Source organism: Pyrus communis, chromosome 10 (genome assembly GCF_041283825.1).
Source record: "Pyrus communis isolate YQ-2024b chromosome 10, ASM4128382v1, whole genome shotgun sequence".
NCBI classification, from domain to species: Eukaryota; Viridiplantae; Streptophyta; class Magnoliopsida; order Rosales; family Rosaceae; genus Pyrus; species Pyrus communis.
The window spans coordinates 23,729,077-23,744,532 of NC_142574.1; the positions used below are offsets into that span (position 1 = coordinate 23,729,077).

The window sequence follows — 15,456 nt, forward strand, 5'->3', positions numbered from 1 at the left end:
AGGTTTCGAAATTTCGAAAACCTAGAAATTCGTACACATCTTAGTAGTGTCCGCATTCAAACTCTTGTTGATAATCATGATGAGGAGCAAAGTAGTTCTTCTTCAGATCACAATTATGATGCTCATTCGAGCAAGTCTTCTTCAAAAGATTTAATCTCAGGTCTTTTAGACAAGATAAGAATCCATAAATGGTATTCTAAAATCAAAATAATAATTGATGATTTTCGTATCGAAACTGTTGCTTTGATAGATTCGGGCGCAAACTTGAATTGTATTCAAGAAGGGTTAATTCCAGACACTTTTAATTCAAACATGAATTTGTTTCTTCCATTCCTAATATGACTAGCAATAGCCTTGAAAACACTCTCCACAAACCAAAAAATTGATCAAATGTTATCATAATTAAAAGAAGAAAAGACAGTTCATGTCTTACAACATCCCAATGATTCTTCATTAGAAATCTCTCCAACCTCCTCTGAGTCAGATGATGATTCAAATTCCATTCGAAAAGTTGAACAAGCTTTTCAAAATCTCAAACTCGAAAGGATTACCAATAAACGAGTCAACCCAACGTCTTTTACCAAAAATTGGTATCCCATGCCAACACCTCCGGATATCCAATTTGAGGAAAGAAATATCCAAAATCAATTATCAGTCTCTTCTGATAAACCCTATGAATGGAATATAGATGGTTTATCAGAATAAGAACTTCTCAATAAACTCCAACATATCTCTATGGTTGCTAATAGTTATATTACCAATCATAATCTCAGCCAAACACAAGTTGTCGACCTTTTGGTCACTGGATTTACAGGAATGCTCCATTCTTGGTGGGAGAAACATCTCACTGAACAATCCAGAAATGAAATAAAAAATGCTGTTAAAAAAGATGAAGAAGGAATACTAATCTTTGACAAGCAACAAGGAGTCTCAGATGTAGTCAATACATTGTTTTTCACAATAATAGAACATTTCATAGGGATGCCTAGTAATGTTACCTCCAGGATCCATGATCAACTCAGCAGTTTGAGATGCCCAACTCTAAGTGACTTTAAATGGTACAAAGATGTGTTCATGTCTAGAGTCATGCTCAGAGAAGATAGTAATCAACCATTTTGGAAAGAAAAATTTATAAATGGATTACCAAATCTTTTTGCACACAAAATTAGAAGTGTCTTAGTTAACGAAGAAGGTATCATACCATATCATACCCTTACATATGAAAATATAATTAATATTATCCAGAATGAAGGATTACAAATGTGACTGATCGATATTTACCTTGAACTTGAGATACTCAATGAATTGACTGGGAGTTAAACATAAATGCCAGTTAAAATTAGTGGTAATGAAAATAGTTTCCATAATGAAAATAGTTTCCATAATGAAAATAGTGAATTTAAATTAATGATGTAGAGATATAATTTGAAAATAATTTAATTTCAAATTGGAAACCAACTTACAATTTCGTCTATTGACGATTGATTGAAAGAACAGTGGTGCTCGCAGGCATCCTTAATTCAAAATAAAATACAGGTGTTTGATGTTTGGTATTGGGATGAAGCTATGATACTTCTGTTCTAAGAGAATTCGTAGAAGTTTTAGCTTTTTGGCGACTAAAGTCTTCCTGCTCTGAGAATGAGCTCTCCTTTTATCTAGCTGAGAGGAATGATTGAGGCTGGGATGATTAACTCCGAGATTCACGCTTGCATGTGCCAAAGGTTGTAAAGGTTGACTGATGATGAAGCTTTTCACTGTGTATTCACGTGTCTTTCTTCGAAATGATGGATGAATAGTAAAAAGTGATTTTACTATTTATGAATAGTGACTTGTCTGCTACTACAACTGATGAATAGTTCCTTGTCGGAATGATTACTGCTACTGCTGATTACATGGCTGCTACTGTGCAATTTACATGGGTTAAAACCCTTAAAATGATTACAAATTATTACATTTTGAAAATCAAATTTCAAATGGATCCTGAGAATCTTGGTAATCAGACCACTTGGTGGGTTGAGACGAAGCGTCTGATAAGTCTGAATTTGTTTCTTCTTCTTCTTTGAGCAACAAAGCTGCTTCTGCCATAAGCTTATATGCCATATCTTGGAGTTGTGAGGATTTCTCTTTTTCCTTCGAACTTGTTGTTTTGTATGATCTAGATGATTTGGTTTTGCCCTTGAGGGAGGATGAAGGACTAATGTTCGATAAAGATTGAGTAATTTCTGGGGTTTCTGGCAATGCCTTCTGTGCTGGTAGAGATACCATTAGAACAGGAACAATGGGGAACTCAGATGAGACTAAACTGATAATATCTTTCAATCAATCGTCAGTAGGCAAAATTGTAAGTTGGTTTCCAATTTGAAATAAAATTATTTTCAAATTATATCTCTGCATCATTAATTTAAATTCATTATTTTCATTATGAAATTTTTTTTCATTACCACTGATTTTAACTGACATTTATGTTTAACTCCTAATCAATTCATTGAGTATCTCAAGTTCAAGGTAAATACCAATCAATCATTTGTTCAATTCTTTTTATTTGTTTATAACAGTTGGTTCCATGGTATTTTTAATTCTAGATATCTTCCTCATCAAATATCACATAATTCCATGAATTATTCATCATTTAATCCTGATCATCATTGCCCTTGGTATAATTGGATCAAGCCATTCGTAGTTCACGTTAGTACTTCAAAGCATTCACATTAATCATAAGTAATAATCAATTTATAAACGTTTGTGGAATTATCTATCGTGTGTGTGTGTGTGTGCGCGCGTGTGTGTATACACGATAGAAAGGAAAAGACCCACTCACCTGAGGTCCGCACTACGACTTCTTAGCATGCATATCGAGACATCAAGAACTAATGTCGCCTAGAACAATTATCAAATCACGTCTCAGAGTTCTTATCGATGGAATACATAATTTACATAAAACACATCCCTACGTAATTCACTTCGGAAGATCTGCATCACAGATTTCTGATCCATTACTTCTAAATATTCACATTATGTTCCTAGAACCACGTCCTAATGTTCAACGGTCGGATCTCCGCCAATTGCCAAAACCAAGTGGCGGTCAACATTTTATTTTATGAACTTACAAATCTAATTCGGGAAGATCCGTACGTTCCACCCGATCCGTAAGTTTCTATGGTCATCAAATATTACGTACTATAATGTATTAAAGTTTGGTGACGATCGAACGGACGAATCATCGATTCTTATAAAGGTCAAGTGATGTGTTGTAATGAAACTAAGTTCCAACAACCAAACCACATCATATGGATATCAATTATGGCATCAGAACATCTAATTGAACTTAAAAGGACATCGTTGGCCCACTGGCCAGGCCGCCGCCGCGGGTGGCGGTCGGCCGTCCCGACTTGCCAAAAAATTTGACTATTTTAAAAAATTTACCAAAATTTACAGAAATGAAGATCTCAATGAGTATAGCAAGTTTTATACCTGTGGCCAAGTCCAATTTGGCCAGGAAAAGCCCTAAATTCACTCAAACCCGCCGAAAACCCTAAGATGGGTGTTTTTCGATTCGACTTCCTCAATGTTCCAACGCCCCTACAACTGATTGGGTCTTGTTCCTAGGTCCAAGGGGAGTGGATTAAGAGTGGTGGTGGGTGGTGAAACTCGCCGAACCGGAGGAATCACAATCGAGCACCTCCAGTGCTCCGGTGAGGTTTTTCACGATTTTGGTCCTTAAACCCTTCGATCTTGGGTGGAAATGGAAAAGGGGAAGTCATTGAGCATTTTGCAAGTGTTGGATGGTAGTGGTTCAACGGAAAAAATGGCGAAAATCGTCAAGAGTTTGATCCGTTTAGGTGTGCGGTTGCACTGCCCGGGAAGGTTTCTTTATTTATTTTTTTATTTTTCTTTCCTCCTCCCTTCCTGATTTAACCTTTAACCCACATGTGGAAATTAAATAATTCCCACAATCTATAGTTTTACAACTTCAAACGTCTATAACTATACCGATATAATCTGGACTCGCAAACGGTTTTCGCTTATGCGTTCATACCAATGAGTACTGAACAAATGCGCTAAGTGAATAAGTCAAACGTTTCTCTACACATTGGTCAAAGAAAGTCAAAATCTTCACCTCGAGGGCATTGGGCATAAATTCATTCTTTTAAAATTTATAAAATCGTAGAACTAGGGACGAGTTGTCACAGAGAGTCCACACCTATTTATTTATGACAATAAAGTTAAAAAAAATTAAGTTTATAAATACGTATTGGTCATTATTTAGAGCACATAAAGGTCACATTTATTTTGGATGCATAAGATTTTATCTCCTAATAAATGTCCAATATGCTGACTTGCTTATGTGGCCCACTAAATTGAAGACACCTGGTATTCTAAGAATTCCAAACACAACTAAACACCTCCTTGCTTCCCCCCTGCAACTTTTTTACCATTTTCCTTCATCTTCCTTCGCCTACACCAATCACCATAGTTGTAAATAAAAAAAATTGAATTCTTTCCAAGATGAACAAAATCGGACCCATATGGAACGGGAGTCGCCATCTTCAATGTCTTTTGCACCTTCGGCAACCGTCCTCACCCACCACCACCGCCAGCAGCCACCGTCCTTCATCCACTTTCCAACCGATGATTAACTATATCTTGTGAAAATATATGGTTTGATAGTTGAGTAATCAAATTCATGGCACCTGTAAAAATTGTTTTTGGTCGGTGCACTGGTTTGGTCGAATGAATTTTCAAATGAAGGGTGATAGTTTGGTCGGATTTGCAGAGGAAGAACAATGACGGAGGAGAGAGGTTGGAGGAATGAGAGCGGGATTGACGGAGCCGGTGACATAGGGAAGGGAAGAAGAACATTGGCGTTTGGTTATCAAGATAGCAATGATTTAGGTGTGAGTTTTAAAGACAGGTGTTGCATAATTATTGAGCCACCAAATAAGTTGTTAATAACCAAGTATTATTCTAATAAATTACGAACTAGTGGCTCAATGGTAAATAACGAATTATGAGGCTTTTTTAAAACTAAAAATTGAGAGGTTTCGGGTTCGAAACCTACTGCTAATCTATAAGCCAAACTTATGACTAGAGGGAGGTTGAAAATTGGGAGGTCTCAGGTTCGAAACCTGCTGTTAATGTGGAAGCCAAACTTGTAATCGTGACTTGCCACCATTTTTTTTTTTTTTAAGTATTATCCTAACAAAAATACACATTTGGGCACACTTCGTTACAAGAATATAATAGAAAAAACAACTACATGAGGCACACTTTAGGGTGTGCAATTCTCATAGTTAGCACTTAGCACCTTTCAGGAAAATGGTGCCTCTTGAAGCAAAGGGCACGTGTAGAAAAAAGAGTGCCCTATGCCAAGATTTCAAGTAGTGATATATTTGGTTATATCCCTATGCCAAGATTTCTAGTAGTGATATATTTGGTTATATATATGTATATAGAGGATTAGGATACACTTTCCTGGCACATGTTTTTTTGGATCTTTTTTCGTAATGTATTTCAACGATCTAATTATTTATCTTTTATGTCTTAATTTAAAGATCATGTTTACCATAAATAACCAAATCTGAAACCATATGATCGTTGTATTAAATTTAGTATTTCTTTATAGAACCGTATACGTCTATTTTCATCAAGTGAATATCTTGTGCTTTTGGATTTGTCTAATTTTTTTTTGTAAGGATGATGTATAAATAAAGTACTAAAATATAGATGATTAAATCGTAGAAATACATTACAACGTGAGCCCTACAAAGAAACACTAAATTTAATCCAATATGGTTTAAAATTTAAGTGATTTTGGGTAGACATGATATTTAAGGTAGCATATAAAAGATAAACGGTTAAATTGTTGAAATATGCAGAACTGAAAATGTACCCACCCAGATAGCTCATGCAACTCAAAGCGATGTCAACAGCCGCAGATAGATAGATGCATCAGTTGTGACTTTAGATCCTAGGAAAGTGGAAGGCACTCTGAATAATATGAGAGATTTTTCAATATGACCAGCGCACGAGGTGGTACATCACGTGTCACTAAATAAATAGTGGGATATGTGTATTAAAAAGTTAATAACTTAAAAAATAAAATTTCTCACCACTTATATAAAAACACGTAGTGTACCATTCATATTCCCGTCACAATTAAATATTTCTCCAATAACATGATCAAACAATCTTCATGGGTGCATAGATCCTAAATCGGGCATCTAACGTGTCTCCAATTTGGATGGACAATTAGTTAGTTTATTAAAACGCTAAAGCAACGTTCAGTATCCTTCCAAGAAAGGTTAATAATTCTGCAAAGCAACAGCGGGACCGCCGGCGAATGAAAGAAGCCGTGCGATGCAAGAGAGCGAACAGGGCACGAGTTCGGGTGAGGGAACTTTAGCAAATGCAAAATCGAAAAACCCAAAAAAATTGTAGTATATGCATACTAGATAATCAAGTCATCTTTGATTCGGACACATGAGTTGTTAGCTACTAGTCGTAACTTTTAGTGGAATTTAAATTGTTTCGGTCATAAATAAAAAATAAGAAACTTTAATGAAAAGTTCATGGTAATGTTCACTTTAACGAAAAATCATATTTTTACACTAAAAAATCAACTATGGTACTATTCATTTTAGCTTTTATTTTGTCCTTATCGTTAAACTCAAAGTTTTCAAACCCTTTTTATTAGTTTTCCTTAAAAAATAAGGCTTCATATCGGGCTTATCCATTTTTATTTACGCAGAAGTTGTACGACTTTGACTCACGAACTTTGAAGCCTAAAACCACGGCTCGAACATCCATCTCATTTTACTTTAATCTGCCTGAGGGCTCAGATAGGTTTCACTTTGAAATCGTGTTTGCCACGCAGGTGACCAGTACCTGAGAATACCTCACCTCCTTAAGTACCTATGCACATATCATTCGACACACTGATGTCACTATCATAAGCGTGCGAAGTGCCATAAAACGCAGTTAAAAACCATCTACCGAAAATTAAAATCAACGTCAAATAACCGATCTACTCTTATTCCAACTTAGCTATATGATTGAAGTTGCGCTCGTTCTCCGCTCTATAGATGCAAACTTTCGCGTTATATTTTTAAAAGATCAAAAAGGAAAAAGGCAAAGCAATTTCATTGCTAAAACTGAATTTATCTGTGTATCGACCGAGTTAGGCTAAGATAGCCAAACCAAAAGCTTGAGGTGCTGACGTCATCATCATGGCCACCTCTCTCTCCACCCCAAAGCTCACCACCACCATGTCCTCCTCCCCAGCCCTCCACAACCTCTTCTCCAGAAAGCTCCCTTCCCCGCTCTCTCTTCCCAAAACCCTATCCTCTCTCTCCCACCTCCGCCGCACCTCTACCTCTCACCCCCACCACCACCTCCACTCCCGCCGTCGTTTCTCCGTACGCGCCGTCGATTCCGGAAACGGCGCCGACTCCACTCGCCACTACGACTTCGACCTCTTCACTATTGGTGCCGGCAGTGGCGGCGTCCGGGCCTCCCGCTTTGCCGCCAATTTCGGAGCTTCAGTCGCCGTCTGCGAGCTCCCCTTCTCCACGATCTCTTCCGATACCGCCGGAGGCGTCGGCGGCACGTACGTCTTTAACTGTTATAGCCCAATTGGGTGTTTGGGAATTGAATTATTCAGCTTTTCCAACAGTTTTGAATTCTGGGTTCTCTTGTTGTCTTTTTGCTGAGGTTTTTGTGTTTTGCTTAACCAAGGTGTGTGCTTCGTGGATGTGTACCGAAAAAACTATTAGTTTACGCTTCGAAATTTGCTCATGAGTTTGAAGAGAGTAATGGGTTTGGATGGAGATATGAGACTGAGCCAAAGCATGATTGGAGCACATTGATAGCTAACAAGAATGCTGAGTTAAAGCGGCTCACCGGAATTTACAAGAATGTTCTTGGCAATGCAAATGTCACTTTGATCGAAGGCCGCGGAAAGGTGTGGCAGTGGAAAAACTCTTAACTATTAAGTATGCAAGGCTATATTATACATATACTTGGAATGTTGTTCTTAATGTTGTATTTTTGTCACCAATACCACAGATAGTGGACCCACACACGATTGATGTAGAAGGGAAGCTGTATTCTGCGCGACATATACTAGTTTCAGTTGGGGGGCGACCCTTCATTCCTGAAATTCCCGGAAGTGAATATGCAATAGATTCTGATGCTGCCCTTGATTTGCCTACGAAGCCTGAGAAAATAGCAATAGTTGGTGGTGGTTACATCGCTGTAGAGTTTGCTGGCATCTTCAATGGTTTGACGAGTGACGTTCATGTATTTATAAGGCAGAAGAAAGTTTTAAGGGGTTTTGACGAAGAGGTGAGGAACCATGCATATTGCTAGTGTTAGTTTGGTTAACACATTTTCATGATACAAATCTCTTTTCAGAGGTGTAATATGTGTTTTCATATTCGTGCAGGTTAGAGATTTTGTTCAAGAGCAGATGGCTCTACGAGGAATCGAGTTCCATGCAGAGGAGTCCCCTCAGGCTATCGTAAAGGCAGCTGATGGTTCATTGTCCCTGAAGACTAACAAAGGAACAATTGAAGGTTTCTCACACATTATGTTTGCAACAGGACGTAGACCTAATACAAAGGTTTGAACTTGGATATTTCTATTTTGTGGTTAGCTTCTCCCTGGTTTTCATGGCCATTGGCACAAGTCAAAGATTATCACCATCAAGGCACAGGTGTGACAATCCACCAAATGAAAGACGGTTGTCTAGAAATATTTGATTGGGACTTCATGCCTTGATGTGGCACTTTGCAAGTATAATACTGACAGTTCAATGATTAAGATGTATTGTTTATGGGTTAATAATTCGAACTTGTGCTGCAATGCAGGATTTGGGATTGGAGGCCGTAGGTGTAAAACTGTCCAAAAATGGAGCAATAGAGGTAGTGTTCCTGGATATGTTCAAGTTTTTCTTGGACATGTTCAAGTTTTTCTTTGTTTCCTGCTTTCTTTGTTAGATACTTTCATGGTAAAAGTGACCAAAAGCTGGGCGATAGATAGATATAGAGTTGTGTTGTGAATGTTTTTGAGTTGATTTTGGTTCTCAGGTTGATAAATTCTCCCGTACAGCAGTTCCTTCAATTTGGGCTGTTGGAGATGTTACGGACAGAGTAAATCTGACTCCCGTTGCTTTGATGGAGGGAGGGGCAATAGCAAAAACACTGTTTCTGAATGAGCCTACAATGCCTGATTACAGGTATCCATGCTACCTTGCTAGTCAGTTGATAAGAGTTGGATTATTATTTGCTGATTTATAACTTTGGAAGTCCTCCATAAAATCTATGCAAGTAGGGTAAAAATGAGTGAATTGCGTATATTCTAATGATATTTTTTTGCCTTGAGTAGAGCTGTTCCTTCTGCTGTGTTTTCCCAGCCACCAATTGGTCAAGTTGGTCTTTCCGAAGAACAGGTGCGGAGGTTGTATTTGTATATCTGCAATTGTGGGAAATTGGCTTCATGTCTTAAACTGCTGTTACTTTTGCAGGCTGTAGAACAGTATGGTGATGTTGACATCTACACATCAAACTTCAGGCCCTTAAAGGCAACTCTTTCGGGACTGCCAGATAGAACCTTCATGAAACTCATAGTCTGTGCAAAGACAAACAAGGTTCTGGGGTTACACATGTGTGGAGAAGATTCACCCGAAATTGTGCAGGTTAATGCATTTTACTTTTAACATTTTTTTTTTTAAATCAGAATTTTAGTCTATGGAGTTTAGGTGGCAGTAAAAAAGGTGACCCCAAGCCAACAAGGCACAACTCGAACCCGTGACCTACGGTCACAAAGGAGCAACCTTTACATTGTGCCAAGGCTCGCCCACAAAGGAGCAACTTTTATTTGTTTTCTTTTTATAATCAGAATTTAGTTTCTGGAGCTTAGGTGGCAGTACATGTGTTAAATTACAGGGATTTGCAGTTGCTGTGAAAGCCGGCCTGACGAAGGCAGACTTAGATTCCACAATTGGTATTCACCCGACAGCCGCAGAAGAGTTTGTGACAATGAGGACTCCCACTCGGAAGACACGAAAAGACCCTCCATCTCAGGTTTGTTGTGGACATTTAAGGAATTGCCTTTATTTCCATTTTATGATAAATCTGGTCCTTTAAAATTCCATCATGTATAACGAGCTTTGTGACCTAAGTTGGTTAGAGACTCCCCACCTCTTTTACGGCCCAAGAAGTGCAGAAACTTTTCAAAATTTATTACTCTGAACTTGTAAACCGAGTAGTCTGTAGATTACTTATCATTTTTTTCACATTCCAGGAGAAGATAGACTCCAATGTTAAAGCTGCCAAAGGTGTTTGATCAGGGTTGACCAATCTGCTGCACGAGATAACTGATTCCAAGGGTGAGAGTTAACAGTAAGATAAATTCTTCTTATGAATGTAGAATATTATGGATTTAGTTCTAACTTCTGAAGTGTTGAGTTGTCGATTTTATATGACCAGGCTCAGTGATTTGGTTATAAAGTAATGATGCAAAGACTCTGTAACTTACTGTAGATTAAGAGCTTCTCGGTCTTTCTTCCATACTCCGTATCATAAATGATACGGGTAGTTGACAGTCTAGATTGGAAGACCTGATTAGAGGACTTCAATCTAATGGCCTTAAAGTTGTATCATTTAATGGTATGGAGTATGGAAGTCGGACCCGAGTTTCTCTTGAAACCTCCCCAAGTTAGAAGGTGAAATTTATAAACTACAATTATCTCGATGAGGTTTTGGGTAATTATACTTGACTTGTCTCAAAAGGAGTCGATAACGTTGATTTCTTTTCTTCTTGGTTAAAGCGTGTTCAGTTGCAGAGTTAACGGCGATTTAGATCATGATAATCTGAAAAAATAGGTATATGATACAATGCTTTGTATAACTGATTTGTGTATTAAACTACTGCGCAGGTTGTGGCTCCTGAAATTTGTACATGACAATCCTTGTGGAACAGTTGCTGGTATTGGAGTATCCGGCATGACAGCAGCTGAGTTTCCGGAGAGCACAGATGCCGCATGTTTCCTCTTGAGGCCGGTGACGAACTTGAGCACAAGCACTTCATCAGGAATCTTTTTACTGTAAATTGGTAGCGGGTTTTTGCTAAGTATTGAAATGAATCAAATTGCTGTATGAGCTGTTATCTGGCTCCACTTCAACATATTTTTTTACTGCAGATCGATGAATAAATGCATGTTTTTGACTTCGAATCAGAATATATGTGCACAGATTTCTGAGTTGTATCGAGATACTTCATTATCGCGAAAGAAATGCGCTTTATTTGGTTGACAGAGATGTTTAAAACAACTAAGATGGACACAGATAAATGACTCAAAATTTTCAACTTAAAAAGTTTGGTGAAACACATTCGCCGAACAAATATAAAAGGTCAAAACTGCAGAAACATTTCTGCATCAAGAAAGCCATGAAAGCACTTGTAGACTACCTTTCTAGACTAATTGCCACAACGGATAGCACAATCAGATTGTCGTTGAACAGGCAAATGATTCTTCTGAAATGAAGGAAACAAGATCACGGTGACCATCTCCCTAGCATTCGTTCTATGCGTGATGGTAGTGATGCAACTTGTACAACAACACTTTTCCAGCAGCATTTCCTACAGCCATGAAACCTCCACCGGGACTGAAATCCAAACAGCGGGGATAATGTATGGACCTTCTCGGTGGAGGCCAGTTGGAGAAAACAGTAAATGATGGAACATGTATCAACTTCAAGCTATCCTTCTTCATGCTCGAACAAATGGCCAGTATTTGAGCATCACCATTGAACTTGAGAAAGTCTACTTTCGTTGTAAGATTCTCGATGGTCTTGATGGGTTTTCTCTTGCCCCCCAAAAAATCCTCTCTATTGTAAATGTTGACAATGCCGCTGTCTGAACCAGCAGCAAACAGTGTTCCAGTAGGAGATGTACAAAGAGATGTTCCATTTATGCAACCTTCATCAACAGCCTTATGAATGCAAGCCCCAGTTCTCAGATCCCAGTGGTAAACCTGTCCATCTCCGCCGGAGCTCAACAGTTGCTTCCCATCATTGGTAAAAGCTAAAGAACGAACAGTTCCATTCATCTTTAGCGTTCGGATCAATTCCTTCGTTTTAGAGGAAACCAACAGGATATAGCCTTCATTGCCCACAAAAGCAATTGTACTAGAATCAGGGGAAACTTCAAAAAATTCCAAGCTTTTCTCCTCTCTACCAACCAGGGGTCCAATTTTGTCTACTTTCGCCTTCATCAAGTCAAAGCTGTAAAAGAAGTTCCTCCTTCCAGCTATAATAACCTGAGACCCATCAGGCAAAAAAGACGCCTTTCGAATGGGACAATCATCAAGGAAGATGCTTTCTATTTTAGTATTCCGCTTGCCATCAATTTGAAAAAACCGAAGCCTTCGATCCAACCCAGCAGCAAGAAGCAACTGCCCGTTTCTATGGAACTGCACTGAGTTTATCGGACCATTAGAAGGTTCCTCTGCATTTGCATTTAGAAGTGCTGAATATTCAAGAAGTCCAGGCAACAACTTTGAACTGCTCTTCACAACAAGATCCTCATTCGTTCGAAGGAGATCATCAACAGATTCTACACCCTTGTAGCCACGGGCCACTCCTACCCGATTCTCTTCATCCGACGATTCATCATCAGAATAACTACTCTCCCGCAAGTGTCGATCAAGTTGAGCCCATTCTGTGCCTGGGTTCAGCTTAGCATGCTGAGCCCTCAATCTCGACACGTAATCTGAACCCGAAATCAAACTCTCCTCCTCCTCCTTCCTCAGCTTCCTTAACCTATTAACTTTAGCAATATTTATTTTGGCCTTCTCCTCTTCCTCATCCACCCACACAGGTTTCCTTTCCTGAGCTTCCTCTTCCAATACCTCTCCATCCTCTTCATCAACTGAAAGCACACCACTGGCAGAACGGTCCACAAAGAACAAATCCGCTCCATTTCCAACTTCTTCCTCATCCCCCTTTCCAAACTCAAGTGGGGAATTAATGGCTCCAAACAATGAGTCCTCCAGCTGCTCCTTTTCTTTTTGCTCCACTGCCACTTTCTCATCATCTTGCTTACGGGCTTTCTTTCTTTTCTTCGTCCTCACAATTTCCAAATCAGTCACATCTTCATCCCCATTGTCTTCGTTTCCTTGCGGAAGCGAAGGCAGCTCGTCAGTAACACCATCATCATCCCTTTTAGTCTTGTTGGCTTTAAAAGCCGACGGAACATTCTGCGATATTAAACTCATCTTTCACAACAACAATGCGTCTCTGCTTCTGCACAATCAGCGAAATTCCGGGCACATTATATAATAGTAGCAACCAAAACAGCTTCCAAAACATCACTGAGTTAATAATAATTCTTCCTCTAAATGACCAAACTATTCAAAATCTCATCTTTGGCAACTACAAGTAGTTTTGAAACTATGATTATCGAGGGAGCGGAGTTCGAACAGAACTTCGGGTGAAGGATTACAAAACCCTTTCCCCAAAATTATTTTTTAAGATAAAACAGTAAATTCCTGAAGTTGTAAGCAAATAAGCGGGAAAAAAATAAATAAAATTCAGAAAATCTATGCATATAAACATTCAAATGTACAAATTGCAAAAGGAAATACAAAAACGTTTAAGAAATCAAACAAAACCAAAATAAAATAAAATGAAAAATAGCAAAAAAAAAAAAAAGGAATTTCAGCCATGAAAAGAACATAAACAGCCAAGAGGAAAAACAAATTACCACGATGATGAGGTTTCTTGAACGACGGCGACCTCCCCCAGAGCGAACGGCAGAAAACGGCGGATACAGAGAACAGAGCTAAGCTTTCGAGTGAAACGAGGGAGAAAAGGTGAGCGTTCAGGCGTTGTGTTTGGAGTTGGAGGCAAGGGTTACAAACCAAACGAAGTCGTTTCGCGGTGCGCTTGAATGTGAAAAACAGGAAAAAAAATAAAAATTAAATAGTGTAGGTTTCAGCTAGTAGAAATTTGGGCTTTTCCTTCGGTCAAAACGGATTTGGGCTTTTTAAACTTGTAGCCTCAACTGTAGACCTACCCAACCCAAAAAGTTTTCTTTTTAGATATGATCGTTAAATTGTCAAATAGTATTACCAATTCACTTGTATCATAATAAGTAAATTTATTTAGAATTTTTAGCCAAATTGATTCTTGAAATTGGCATAACTTTTCATTTTGGTCTCTGAGATTTTAAATCAATAGCACTGATCCTTGAGTTTATCCACAATCAATTATTTTGATCTTTGAGATTTTAAATCGATAGCACTGGTCTCTGAGTTTATCCACAATCAATCATTTTGATCATTTTATGAAAAATCTATTTTAAATAAGAAAAAAAAACAAAAATACCCTCAATTATTGTTAAATCATTGTTTGTTAAATTAAAGGTATTTTAGTTATTTTATCCTTATTTCATAGAAATTTTTCACTAAATAACTAAAATGATATTGATGGTAGACAAATTCAAAGTTCAGAGTTATGCCACTCTCAACGACTATTTTGGCTAAAATGCCATTTATTTATTGATCTTTTATCCTAAGTACTTGATAGCATAATTCTTTTTTCTTTTTATAAAAGTAGTAATGGAGTTGGATAGAGATGGTTCAGTATGGGATACCGAACCAAAAGTGGCATATCAAATCCCGAACCGAAAATTTTCAAGACGAAAATCTCATGACCGATCCTGAACCGAAATTTCAGGATTCCTGAAATATTTTAGGTATTTCGAAATTTCTCGAAACCAAACCTGCATCAGAATCCAAATCATCTAGACTGAAATTGAAATCATCCGAACCTGCATAAAAATCCATATTGAAATTGGAGACATAGTGATAGTGAATCAGTGAAGATTTATGGTAGAGAGAGACATGCGTCCTTCTCCTGACCCGAGCCCCCAATTCAAAACCCTAACCTTAATTCGAAATCTCAAACACACAGAGAATCACTGGAGAGAACCGGAGGTGGGGATGAAGCCGTGAGATGTGGTGATGGCCGGAGTGGAGACAGTTCGTCGGAGTGAGATTGCTAGACGGTGGGTGGTTGTTGAGCTTTGAATCCAAGAAAAAGAAAGAGTATGAGACTAAGTGCAGGCAGATGAGAAGGGCAAAATAAAATGAGAGAGAGTGAGTTGGATTTCGGCTCGGTTTTGGATTGAGTGGAAGGAAGGGTGGTTTCGGTTTTGAAGTGAGTAGGGGTGGTTTATTGGTTGCAGAGAGAGAGAGAGACAATACGAGAGAGAAGAGATGGGAAAAAAAGTGAAAGATAAAGGGTTAGGTGGTTTATGGGTTGCAGAGAGAAAGAAAGAGACAATACGAGAGAGATGACTGATGAGACAGAAAATGAAAGAGAGAGTTCTATGGTGGCAGATTGTCTGCCTCCTGTTTAGTTGTTCTTTTCATTCCCTTTTATTTGTGCAGCT

General features: G+C 38.4%; 2 protein-coding genes across 2 annotated transcripts; one reads left to right on the plus strand and one right to left on the minus strand.

Moving 5' to 3' along the window:
- The first annotated feature begins 6,997 nt into the window (after window positions 1–6,997).
- On the plus strand, window positions 6,998–11,236 carry LOC137728707 (glutathione reductase, chloroplastic). The gene is made up of 11 exons (XM_068467450.2): window positions 6,998–7,606; window positions 7,735–7,960; window positions 8,065–8,343; window positions 8,444–8,620; window positions 8,868–8,921; window positions 9,087–9,235; window positions 9,385–9,448; window positions 9,524–9,694; window positions 9,945–10,082; window positions 10,303–10,387; window positions 10,937–11,236. The coding sequence occupies exons 1-10, from the start codon at window positions 7,227–7,229 to the stop codon at window positions 10,342–10,344; spliced, it is 1,680 nt and encodes a 559-aa protein (XP_068323551.2). The 5' UTR covers window positions 6,998–7,226; the 3' UTR covers window positions 10,345–10,387; window positions 10,937–11,236.
- A 114-nt stretch (window positions 11,237–11,350) lies between these two features.
- LOC137728706 (U3 small nucleolar RNA-associated protein 18 homolog) lies at window positions 11,351–13,954 on the minus strand. Its single transcript, XM_068467449.2, has 2 exons — window positions 13,765–13,954; window positions 11,351–13,304 (listed from the first exon to the last, which is right to left on the minus strand). Exon 2 carries the CDS (start codon window positions 13,274–13,276, stop codon window positions 11,585–11,587), a length of 1,692 nt encoding a protein of 563 aa, XP_068323550.2. The 5' UTR covers window positions 13,277–13,304; window positions 13,765–13,954; the 3' UTR covers window positions 11,351–11,584.
- Window positions 13,955–15,456: the final 1,502 nt, after the last annotated feature.

Coding starts and splice junctions, on each gene's coding strand:
- LOC137728706 (XM_068467449.2), bottom strand. CDS start 13,276: ATGAGTTTAATATCGCAGAATGTTCCGTCGGCTTTTAAAGCCAACAAG.
- LOC137728707 (XM_068467450.2), top strand. CDS start 7,227: ATGGCCACCTCTCTCTCCACCCCAAAGCTCACCACCACCATGTCCTCC. Junction 8,344..8,443: donor TAAGGGGTTTTGACGAAGAG/GTGAGGAACCAT, acceptor ATATTCGTGCAG/GTTAGAGATTTTGTTCAAGA. Junction 9,695..9,944: donor ATTCACCCGAAATTGTGCAG/GTTAATGCATTT, acceptor GTTAAATTACAG/GGATTTGCAGTTGCTGTGAA.